The sequence below is a fragment of the Microtus ochrogaster genome, chromosome 22, assembly GCF_000317375.1.
Source record: "Microtus ochrogaster isolate Prairie Vole_2 chromosome 22, MicOch1.0, whole genome shotgun sequence".
NCBI classification, from domain to species: Eukaryota; Metazoa; Chordata; class Mammalia; order Rodentia; family Cricetidae; genus Microtus; species Microtus ochrogaster.
In genome coordinates this window covers 10,824,868-10,837,249 of record NC_022023.1, presented here as the reverse complement: position 1 = coordinate 10,837,249, position 12,382 = coordinate 10,824,868, and the positions used below count along the sequence as shown (strand labels likewise).

General features: G+C 40.6%; 1 protein-coding gene across 1 annotated transcript in view; it reads left to right on the top strand.

The window, feature by feature from the left end:
• The window catches only part of Blm (BLM RecQ like helicase), an 81,959-nt gene that overhangs the window by 15,420 nt on the left and 54,157 nt on the right, over positions 1–12,382 (top strand). Inside the window, exons 2-4 of the mRNA XM_026784232.1 lie at positions 5,597–5,697; positions 6,816–7,492; positions 9,884–10,046. Of these exons, the coding sequence (XP_026640033.1) occupies positions 5,600–5,697; positions 6,816–7,492; positions 9,884–10,046 (938 nt within the window). The 5' untranslated portion in view covers positions 5,597–5,599. The remainder of the gene's footprint in view (positions 1–5,596; positions 5,698–6,815; positions 7,493–9,883; positions 10,047–12,382) is intronic.

Here is a 12,382-nt window from a genome sequence, read left to right as displayed (position 1 = left end):
TTTTTGGTGTTTTGGTTTTTCGAGACAGGGTTTCTCTGTGGTTTTGGAGCCTGTCCTGGAACTAGCTCTTGTAGACCAGGCTGTTCTTGAACTCACAGAGATCCGCCTGCCTCTGCCTCCCGAGTGCTGGGATTAAAGGCGTGTGCCACCACTGCCCGGCGAGCCAACACTATTTGTTGAAGATGCTCTTTTTCCTGTTGTATAATTTTGACTTTTTTGTCAAATCAGGTGCCCATAGGTATGTAGATTTGTGTCTGGGTCTTCGATTCAATTTTGTTGATTAGTGTGTCTGTTTTTATGCCAATACCATGTGGTTTCTATTACTACAGCTCTGCAGGACAACTTGATGTCAGGAATGGTGATTCCTCTGGAAGTTCTTTTATTGTGCAGGATTGTTTAAATTATCCTGTTTTTTTTTTTTTTCCATATGAAGTTGAGTATTATTCTTTCAAGGTCTGTAAGGAATTGTGTTAGAATTTTGAAGGCTCTCCTGCAGCTCAATGGGCTCATACTTCAGCGACTATTGGCTGAAGGAGCGGAAGGTCCGCCCGCAGCATACTATGCTAGTCCTACTGATCCATTAGTATTAGAGGTCTTTCCATCTTCTGATAATCTTCTTCAATTTCCTTCTTCAAAGACTTGAAGGTTTTTTTTTAATCATGCAGGTCTTTCACTTACTTGGTTAGAGTATGCCAAGATATTTTATATTACTTGTGGCTATGTGAAGGGTGTTGTTTCCCTGATTTCTTTCTCAGACCATTTGTCATTTGTATATAGGAGGGCTCCCAATTTTTTTTTTCAGTTAATCTTGTATCCAGCCACTTTGCTGAAGGTATTTATTAGCTGCAGGAGTTCTCTGATAGAATTTTGGGGTCACTTGTATATACTATATCTTAATCTGCAAATAGCAATGCCTTGACTTCTTCCTTTCCAATTTGTATCCCCTTGATCTCCTTCATTTTCTTATTGCTCTGGCTAAGATTTCAAGTACTATATTGAATAGATATGGAAAGAGTGGACAGAGTCTTGTTTCTGATTTTAGTGGAATTCATTTGAGTTTCTCTCTATTTAATGTGTTGTTGGCTATAGACTTGCTGTAAGTTGCCTTTATTATGTTTAGGTATGTTTCTTACTTACCCCTGATCTCTTTTATCATGAAGGATTGTTGGATTTTGTCAAAGGCTTTTTCAGCATGTGATGATATGATCATGTGGTAGGTTTAAAAAAAATGAGATAAATCTATTTTTTTAAACAACTGTAAATGAGAAGATTCTTGGGAAAATGGGCTTTGAAGCTCTGATAAGTATAATTAATTCAGGAATACATTTGGACAGCTGTTTTTCTACTTTAGGTTAGAGAGAGTGTTACATGTCTTGTCCCAGTTTCCTTGCTGTTGCTATGATAAAATACCCTGACAAAGCGCCACCAGGGAGAAAGGATTTATTTTAACTTGTAGTTCAATGTACAGTCCATCATGTCAGGGAGGTCAAGGCAGCAGGAGCTTGAACTGGTCACGTGGTATCCACAGTCGGAAAGCAGAGGGATGGATGAGCGTTCATGGCTGCTCAGCTGCCCTCTCCACTCACGGCCCGACCTCCCCAGCCAGGGAAGGTCCCACACATAAGTAGAATGTCTCTTCCTGTTTCACGCGATGTAATGAGTCCATTTTCTCACAACACACCTACAGGCTCATTTCCCAAATGATTCTAGATTCTTTCAAGTTGATAATCAAAACTAACCCTATTAAAGAGACATAGGACATTAATGAAGGTCCTGTCTAATGTTTCTGTTCAGAAATTGTTTACTTGATGTTTGGTTTGCTAGACAGCCTCTTATTTCTAGGGTCACAGTTGAGCTTTATGAAGTTATGATTATTCACGTGTTGAGGCTTACCACTTTTGCCCCAGGGAAGATCACCTTTCCCCACTGGCTGTATTTTCAGGAACAACTTCCTAAAAGCTCTGCTTTCAGCAGAGAACTAGAGTAAGGAATAGTCTTTTTGGCAGTCTACCTCTTGATATTCTGAAGTAGCTCTTGTTGCAACGAAAGGAATAAAAGCAAAGTTTGACCTAGAAAAAAGAAGTTGTCCTAATTTTGAGAAATCTAAAAATTGTTCATTTATTTGAAAGAAATGGAATCCTCCACCCCCAAAAAAACTTTTCTCTGTTATGTCTCTGTGTTATTAAAGAGGTTTATTTATTTATCTATCATTTACAACTTGATTTGATTTTATGACAGTCTGTGTAATCTGTCCTGGAACTCACTGTGTAGACTGGCCTTAAAGTCACAGAGATCCGCCTGTCTCTGTCTCTGAGTGCTGTTGTGCCACCATGCTTGGCTCATTTTCTTTTCTGTTTTTCAAGACAGGGTTTTGCTGTGTAGCTGATTGTCCTGGAACTCACTCTGTACACCATGCTGGTTTCAAACCCAGAGATCCATCTGCCTCTGCCTCCCAAGTGCTGGGATTAAAGGTGTATGCCACCTCTGACTGGCAATACTTATTAAATGTTTTTTTTAAATATTTTTCTTTTGTTTTAATAATTATATATTTTATAGCAGTAGCCCTTTTCTTATTACTCTTCCTTTGTTATTGTTTATAATTTTGTATTATATGGCATGCATGTATAGCATATGGTCTCATGTATACATGCATGAGCCTGTGTGTGCTCACATGTATGGGAGCCAGAAGAAATTGGATGTTTTTCTGTATGTCACTCTCTGCCTTATTCCTTTGCGACAGGGTCTTTCACTGATCCTGAAGGTGGGCTGGTGGCCAGCAAGCCCTAGTGATTTTTCTGCCTCTCCCCACTCTCCAGCACTGGTTGTAGGCATGTAGCCACACCTAGCTTTTTTTTTTTTTAAGATTTATTTATTTATTATGTATACAACATTTCTTCCATGTATGCTTGCATGCCAGAAGATGGCACCAGATCTCACTATAGATGGTTGTGAGCCACCATGTGGTTGCTGGGAATTGAACTCAGGACTTATGGAAAAGAAGTCAGTGCTCTTAACTTCTGAGCCATCTCTCCAGCCCCAAGTCAAAGTTTTTAAAGGGGTAAGAATGTACCTTAGTGAGAGTTCACTTGCCTAGGGTGTTTGAAGCCCTAACTAAATTCATTCGTCAGTACCACCAAAAATTTAAAAAAAAAAAAAAAAAGACTACCTCTGAATATTATGATCTGGTTGTTAAATAATATAGGCTCCCTCGATTTCTGGTCTGAAATCTTATTAAGACATAGTTCAAATTAGATTCCTTTAATCATTTATTGTGGGATAATGCCTGTACCCTGTAAAGATTTGTCACTTGTATTGGTTTAATAAAATGGTGGTTCATCAGTAGATAGGAAGGAAGTATAGGCAGGGCTACCAGACTAGGAGAATTCTGGGAAGAGGAAAGGCTGAGTCTGCAGTCACCACCCAGATGTAGAGGAAGCAAGATGAAAATGCTGCACTGAGCTGGGCAGTGGTGGCGTATGCTTTTAATCCCAGCAATTAGGGAGGCAGAGGCAGATGGATCTCTGTGAATTCAAGGCCAGCCTTGTCTACAGAGTGAGTTCCAGGACAGCCAGAGATACACAGAGAAACCCTTTCTCGAAAAACAAAAAACAAAACAACAAAAAAAGAAAATGTTACAATGGGAAAAGTTACCAAGCCACATGGCTAAACATATATAAGAATTATGGATTAATTTAAGTTGTAAGAACTAGTTAATAATGAGCCTAAGCTAATAAGCCAAACAGTTTATAAGCCTCTGTGTGTTTCTTTGGGGCCAGGCAGGACAGAAACCTCCATCTACAATCGTGTATTCTTTTCATCATTTGTTTTTGGGGATAGGTGTAGACCATGCTGACTTTGAGCTTACTGTGTACCTCAGGCTGACCTCAAACTCTGATTCTCCCAAGTGTTGGAATTACAGGTAGGAGCCACCATGCTTGGCTTGGATATGGTTTTCCAGTTTGTTTGACCCTCTATTTTGTTTAAGAAAAAAAAAAAATCACTCACAGGTATGCCCACCCAGATGTAGTCAAGTTGACAACCAAGAGTTGCCACCATAAGTCTACCACTTGTCAACCTAACACAATCATATCTCCTTATGTCATGTGTAATTTCCAAATAAAAACAATCAGGTCATAATTACATCTAACATGTTATAACTATTCTACATAGAATCACAAAATACATTATGTATTTAACCAGGTTATTATTACATGTAACATGATAGAACTATCTAGCCCTCCTGAAACAGCAAACACTTCTATCTTAGTCATTGTTCTGTTGCATGAAGAGCCACCATAACTACAACTCTTATAAAAAGAAAGAATTAGGGCTTGCTTAGGTTTCAGAGGCTTAGTTCATTGTCGTCATGGTGGGGAGCATGGCAGCATGCAGAGAGACATGGTGTTGGAGAAGTAGCTGAGAGTTCTACATCTGGATCTGCAGATGGGAAGGAGGGAGGGAAGGAAGTGGGGAAGAGACACTGGGCCTGGCTGGAGCTTCTGAAACCTCAAAGCCTACCCCCAGTGATGTACTTCCTTCAACAAGGCCACACCTCCTAATCCTTCTAATCCTATCAAAGAGTTCCCCTACCTGGTGACTAAGCATTCAAATATATGAGTCTATGAGAGTCATTCTTAATTAAAACACCACACCTAGTGTCAGGAAGAAATGGGGCCTGTAAAGTGGTTCAGTGGGTAAAGGTGCTTGCTCTGTAAACCAAGGACCAGGTTCGATCCCTGGAACCAACATAAAGGTGGAAAGAAAGAAGCAGCTGCACAAAGTTGTCCTCTGACCTCCACAAGTGTGGCAGGTGCCCCTCCATCATGCATGCGTGCAGCTGTACTCATATACACTAACTGTAAATGCTTTTTAAATCCAGGTAGAGTGGGAAAGGGGGTATAGCTTATCTGAAATAACCTCCTTTTAAACTCTTCATAGATGACCACTGTCTTTCTTTAGCTCAGTGATATCCAGGTGGTTTGAGCTGTGCTTTATCTGGGTGAACGCTAAGCAGTGCAGCACTTGTTACACAAGGGATATACATGGATGTGACCCACTGTTCTAGGCTGGAGCCAGCTGATTATGCAGCACTCTCTCTTGCTGGTCAGCCTTTGCACTCGCTGCAGATGCTCTTCTATCTTTACCAGATTTTTACCTTTGGACAGAGAATTCACTGACTGGGTGTTCTTGCTAGTTTGCTTTGATTATTCCTCCCCCTCCCTTCTTGTCCTCTTCCCTTTTACCCTCCAAGCCTAGGCCAGACCCCTTTTTTCTTCAGTCTTTTCTAATCATTGCTTCTCTAACATCTATTGTGTTGATTTTAGCATCTGTTGAGGAAAGGGGGGAAACCAGGCCATTTTTTATTCAAGTAAATCTTTAGCTAGTTAAAAATTATGTTTTAAATGTCACCAGATGTAAATGGTAAAGCAATCTGTTGACCAGAAAAAGAAAAAAGAAAAGTAAAAGAAGTAATGAAAGCATGTTACTCTGGGCACATTTGGAACAGTGACTGAGTCCAGTCCTTTACTGCCTCAATAAATATGTTGAATGGTACAGATTACCTAACTCCACTAATGGTTGCCCTTTTCCTCTTTAGATCATGGCTGCTGTTCCTCTGAACAATCTACAGGAGCAACTGCAGCGCCACTCAGCCAGAAAACTTAATAATAAATTGAATCTTACAAAACCCAAATCTTCGTAAGTATATTTATTAGCATGTGGACAATAACTCGTGTCATACAAATGGGAGCTCTTGTCTCTCAGCTCTGTCTAAAGTAGGATCCTATCTATATCTCTCAGTGGCCTAGAACTTACTGTGGTTCAGGCTAGCTTCCCTCACCCCTGCAGCAGCCTGCCTTAGCCTCCTGTGTGCTAGGACCCTCTCCACACCTGCTTCTTTCGGCTCAGCCATTTCACAGAGGAGGTGAGGGGCTCGTTGGTTTTCTAACTTTGCACATTGCTAGCAGAGCGTATTCAGGCAGATCTGGGTAGTGATTGCTCTGCAGCTTTACACGGTTCCTGGCACATACTTACTTATTCAGCAAAGTTGGATGAACAAGTAATGAATTTTCTTGAAAATAAGAGCAGATATTATACTTGAATATAATCTCATATGATCTGCCAAACTTTGTAGGGAAATGACCACTCTTGTTCTGATGTCTCCTGCAAGCTATATCCCAAGTTTCTAATGGCGCCTAATAATAATTTGTATTTGTTGTGCCCCTAGGGTACAGGCACTGCTCCAGGTGCACTATGACCTTCGTGCCATTAATTTCAGCACCTAGCCAGGACTCCTGCCTCCCCTATGTCCTTCAGATCTCAGCAGTTTCTTTGCTTTCTTTCTTTTTTAACTCTTTTGTCTCTTAAAATAATATTTTTTATCAGAATAACTAAAGCCAGTTAGAGTACCAACCTTTTTTCTTTTTTCCACATATTCTCTCTCTTCCTTCTGAAGGTGTTATTAAGAATTGGCAGCCTGAGAAATAAAGTGTGGGTCTGGCCTAGGAACTCTGAGCCTCAGTAGTTAGCCTCTGAATGGGAAGGATCAGAGAAGGCAGATGCATTTGTTACCTGGGAAAATTTCAAAGCCACAGAGGGAGATGGATTCTGTGCTTATTTGTAATAAAACGAATGCAATTTGCATTTGAAAATATGCTTTATAGGTGAGTGAGTTAGGTAAAATGGAAATGGATCTATCTAGGGGCTGGGATTGTAGCTTATGTTAGAACACTTAGAATAAATGAGGCCCTGGGTTCAGTCCCCAGCATCAGAAACAAATGAATTAATCTAATTTCAGCTTTGTCATTGTTTTTCAGAGGTTTTACTTTTAAAAAGAAAACATCAGAGGGCGATGTGTCTGTAACCAGTGTGTCAGTGGTAAAAACCCCCGCGCTAAGTGATAAAGATGTGAATGTGTCTGAGGCCTTTTCAGTCACGGAGCCTCCGCTGCACACACCAAAGCAGCAGCCTACTGGTGGCTCCTTCAAAAACTCCCTGGGAGGACAGCAAACCAAGGGGCCCTGTCCTGAACCGCCACTGCTGGACTTGGCACAGACTCCTCAGGAAGTCTCAGCTGTAAAAACCCCAGCTGTAAAGAAACCCCACATTGCTGTTTTCAAGAAATTAGAATTTAGTTCTTCACCAGAGTCCCTCAATGACTGGGCTGATATGGATGACTTTGATATTTCAGCATCCGATGCATTTGTTTCTCGGACCAAAAATCCTGCCGTAAGAGCAAGCACCGCTCAGAAATCAAAAAAGACTAAGAGAAACTTTTTTAAACCACTACCTCATAAAGCAAGTACAGTAAAGGCTTATTTGACACCTTCCCCAGAAAACCCACAAGTGGATTTAACCAAGGACCAGAAGGATGAGTCAGAATGCCTGAGCAGTGATGTGATTGTCATCGACAATGACCCTTGTTCTGAAGAGCTCATGAAGAAAGATACTCAGGAAAGTCAGTCTTTGGAAGCTCATTTGGGAGCTGAAAAAGGTAGCCATCATCTCATCTTCATTTCAATATGTTTACAGTACTTTTTTAATTGAAAGCTAAGCATTGGGAACAGTGGAAAGGTTTGTTCTTGAGGGTGTTAATATCTGCTATGTCGGGGTTAGTTCTGTGGTTTTATACATGAAGAAAGTAAGGTCTGCATTAATGGTAATATCTAATCATTCTGTTTATTACAGTCACGTATCACTTAGTGACAAGGATATGTTTTGTTTTTTTTTTAATTTATTATGTGTACAGTGTTCTGCCTGCATGTACAGCTGCAGGCCAGAAGAAGGCACCAGATCTCATTACAGATGGTTGTAAGCCACCATGTGGTTGCTGGGAATTGAACTCAAGACCTTTGGAAGAGCCGGGCGATGGTGGCGCACGCCTTTAATCCCAGCACTCGGGAGGCAGAGGCAGGCGGATCTCTGTGAGTTCGAGACCAGCCTGGTCTACAGAGCTAGTGCCAGGACAGGCTCCAAAGCCACAGAGAAACCCTGTCTCGAAAAACCAAAAAAAAAAAAAAAAAAAAAGACCTTTGGAAGAGCAGTCAGTGATCTTAACCTCTGAGCCATCTCTCCAGCTCAAAGGATATGTTCTGAAAACACATTATTATGCCATGTCATCTTGCCAGTACCATAGTGCACTTTAACCTAGATGGCAGAGCCTACTTTACACCTAGGCTATATGGTTTGCCTCTTGATCAGAGGCTCCAAAAACATACGTCTGTGAATACTGTAGGTGTTTGTACACAACGGAATATATCTGTGTATCCAAACATTTCTAAGTATGCAAAAAGTATAGTAAATATAAATATTGTACTGAATAGAGTACATACCACGAATGGAGCTGAGAACAAGAAGCTTTTCTGAGCGAGTGGAAGTGAATGTGGAGGCATAGGATGTTGCTAGCCATTTCTGTACATTGTAAGCACTGCATTTAGCTTAGAGCAAATTCATTAAACATTTACACCTCCTCAATAATTACTTTTAGCTTGTTGTAAAGTCCTCCTCTGCCTTAGGAGGACTGGGGTGGAAGGTGTGCAGGACCACACCTGGTTCTTCTGTGCATTCTTATAGAATACCACTTATTCTTTGGTTTTGTTTGAGACAGATCTCACTGTATTGCCCTGTCTGACCAGCAGCTCACTTGCCTCCGTCTCCTAGGAGCCACTACACCCAGTTTAGAATACCTCTTGAAAGGCCTGTATGAGAATATTCTCCAGTAGATGGAATGCATATATACACCAGTGTCATGCCCAGTATACTATACTGTAAGTAATTATATTACCAGACAGAAGAGTAGGGCATTGCACTATTATTATTATATATATTTTTTTGTTTGATTTTTTTGTTTTGTTTTGTTTTTTAAGACAGAGTTTCTCTGTGAAACAATCCTGGCTGTCCTGGAACTTACTCTAGATCAGGCTGGCCTTAAGCTCACTGACTTTAAAATTCTTTTAAGAGTTGGGTCTTGCTTTGTGTTCAGACTTGTCCTGATCTCCTGGACTCAAGGCATTACCACCACCACTCTTCCCTTATATTTTAGGAATTGAATCTAGGAATGTGCGTACTAGATAAACACTATCACTGACATATTCTCAGCTTTTTATTTACTGTTTATTTGTGACAGGATCTCACCACATTCTCTACATACACCTTAAGCTTGCAGTCTTCCTAGCCTAGCCTTATAGACCATTCTTCTGCCTCAGCCTCCTTAGCAGCTCAGACCGCAGGTACATGCAACATCCTGAGACTAAAATTGTAAACACCAGTTCTATTAAAATTGCTATACAATGAGAAAGTGCTGAAAAGTAATTGATTTAAAAAAAACCCAGCAAAACTCAAGTTTAATCTCTTGTTTTGCTGTTTCTCAAGAGAATACTGGGTGGATGGTAAACGGCAAAACCAGAGAGCACCAGAGAGATGCTTCTATAGCTAGACACCTCTGTGGTGGAGATGGTTTGTCTGTATAGCAGCAGTGTGTGTGCCAGCTCTGGGTATATGCCACGCCTGTGATCTTGGATGAGGAGGTGAGGCTGGAAGATAAAGAGTTCAAAAATGTAGGCTGTATAGCAAGACCCTGTCTCAAAACAAGCCCACAGTGTTTGTGCTGCTGCAAATTACTGAAGTGAAACAAGAGTTTCGTAATTTAACTAGAAATAGGTCTTGAATTCCTAAGCAGATCTCTGGCTTTAGTCCAGCTTTGGACTTCTTCCAGTTGATTCCCTTATTCGTGAAGAAATCAGCCAACATTAACCTGCAGGAGACTCCCATACAAAATGTTCTGATTGTTTCTGACTTGCCCAAAAACAGCCTTCATAAGAGCTCGTGCATGTTCTGTCTCGTTAATTATTAAAATAATCTGGGTTTACCAACTCTTTTTCTTTAGATAATAGTGAAAAGAAGAATCACGTAGACGAAGTTCACTTACAGTCAACTGAGAAACCTCTATACTTTCAACTTGATGATGATGACTATGATATAGATTTTGTTCCACCTTCTCCCGAAGAAGAAATTATTTCTACAGCTTCTTCCTCTTTGAAATGTTCCAGGTAAAATAGTTAATAATAAATATTATTGTTTGTTTTTAAGATGCCTTAAGTATGTAGCGTAGGTGTATGATATCATTTCTATGTAAGTATTCTTTGTGCTTCTGTGATTTATTTTGTATTCAAATGAAAGTGTCCAGAACATTGCTATTATTTATTTGGTTGTTTAGAAACCATTCTTTGCTGGGCTTGGTGAGTCATGTCTTTAGTCCCAGCACTGGGGAGGCAGTGCAGAAAAATCTCTGTATTTGAGACTAGCCTGGTCTACACAGTGAAACTCTTCAAAGACAAAAACAAGAACAAAACTCTTACCGTGTTACTCACGCTGGTCTTGAGTTCAGGATCCTCCTGCCTTAGTCTCCCAAGTACCAAGATTACAGGTGGGAACTATCATACTTGGAGGGTAAGGGGGGGGCTACTATTTTATTTTACTGGTCATATTTTAAAGACCTGCATTGGTGTTTTGCCTGCATGGATATCTTTGTAAGGATGCCAGTTCTCTTGGAACTGGAGTTACAGACAATTATGAGCTGCCATATGCGTATGGGAATTGAACCCTGGTTCACTGGAAGAGCAGCCAGTACTCTTAACTGCTGAGCCATTTCTCCAGCCCCGTTTAAGTCACTATTTTGACAGAAACAGATCCCTGTAGTCTATCATCTTGATTAGGAAGAGAAGGAAATGATTTATATGTAACTTCTGGTTTGTGCTTTAAAACTTTTATTATTAGACTTACTCATTTATGATGTGTGTTTTGCCTGCATTTAAATATATGCACTACCATGTATGCTTTGTGCCCAAGGAGATCAGAATGGGGTATCAGATCTTCTGGAACTGGAGTTATGGGTGGTTGTAAACCATCATGTGAGTGCAAGGAGCTCAACCTGGAATCTCGTCAAGAGCAACAAATGCCCTTAAGCTCTGAGCTATGTCTCCAGCGCCTGGCTTGTGCTATAACAGCTGTATTGTGATGTCTGAGGAAGTGGTGAAGGTTGAAGTATGATTACTGTTCGCTACAAAACTGAAGAGCCGTACCCTCTCACCTGTCTCCTCCTTTCATAGAAAGTTAACCACTGGAGTGAAAGGTCGTGTGCGCCAAGACTCTAAGTCGGTGTTCTCTAACAGCTGAGGCCAGGGAGGAGCAGGAACTCACCAGGGTCAAACAGTTCATAGCATGTGGGCTAAGATCCAGTGTGGCGCTCTCTCCTTACCCTTCTGTTTCCATGTTGAATGCTTAGCTTTATTCTTTATTAAATATATGTATTGCACAAATGACATTGTAGCCACCTTAACTAGAATTTTAAATAAGCGGGAAGAAATATTTTTAGTTCTAAAACCCTAGCAAACTATTTCTTGTTCTTGCTTGGTTCATGTTGTGACTGATAACAGGTATAATTTCAGACTTTGATTCTTTTCTCTTAGCATTATTCTCCATATTGTTGCTTTTAAAATGTGTCCTTTCCTAACTTACTGAGTTCTTCTGCCATGGGTACCTTTGCATAGCATGTTACTTTGCTTATGCTGTGACAGACACTGTGTGAAGAAGGATTTGCTTTGGTTTGCAGTTTCAGAGGGTGCGGTCCAGCACGGTAGGGCAGGCATGTGGAGCAGGAGCGTATGATGTTCACTCTCCTAGGGTGGTGGATCAGGATGTAAAAATGAAACTGGAAGTAAGGCTAGCCAAATTCTCAAGATCCACCTCTGGTGACCTCTATCTGCCAGCTAGGCCTTACATCCCAGTAATTTCTACAACCTCTCAAAACAGTGTTGCCAGGTGTTCAAACATGAATCTTTCATACCCAAAGCATAATATTTAGATTTTTAGCAATTGGAAATGATTATTTACAAGGTTGATTATTTTTCCATTATCGCCTAATGTGAATACATATTTATTGTGTCTTAATTAGGAATTTTATTGCTGTGAAGAGACACCATGACCAAGGTGATAACATTGAATTGGGGCTGGCTTTCAGTTCAGAGGTTTAGTCCATTATCATTATGGTGGGGAACGTGGCAGCATGCAGGCAGACATGGTACTGGAGAGGTAGCTGAGAGTTCTACATCTAGGTCAGAAGACAGAAAGACTGGGCCCGGTTTGAGCTTCTGAAACCTCAAAGCCTACCCCTAATGATACACTTCCTCTAACAAAGCACACTTGCTAATAGTGCCACCCGCTGATATGAGAAGAACTATTCCAAGGTAAAGCTGCTTGGAATCTCAGAAAACAGTGTCATTAATAACTGCTTTCTAGGGAGAGCAGTGAAGACATGCTTGAGACTCTAAGAACATGTATAGTTTGTGTACAGAGAGCTTGGGATCTAAGAACATGTATAGTTTGT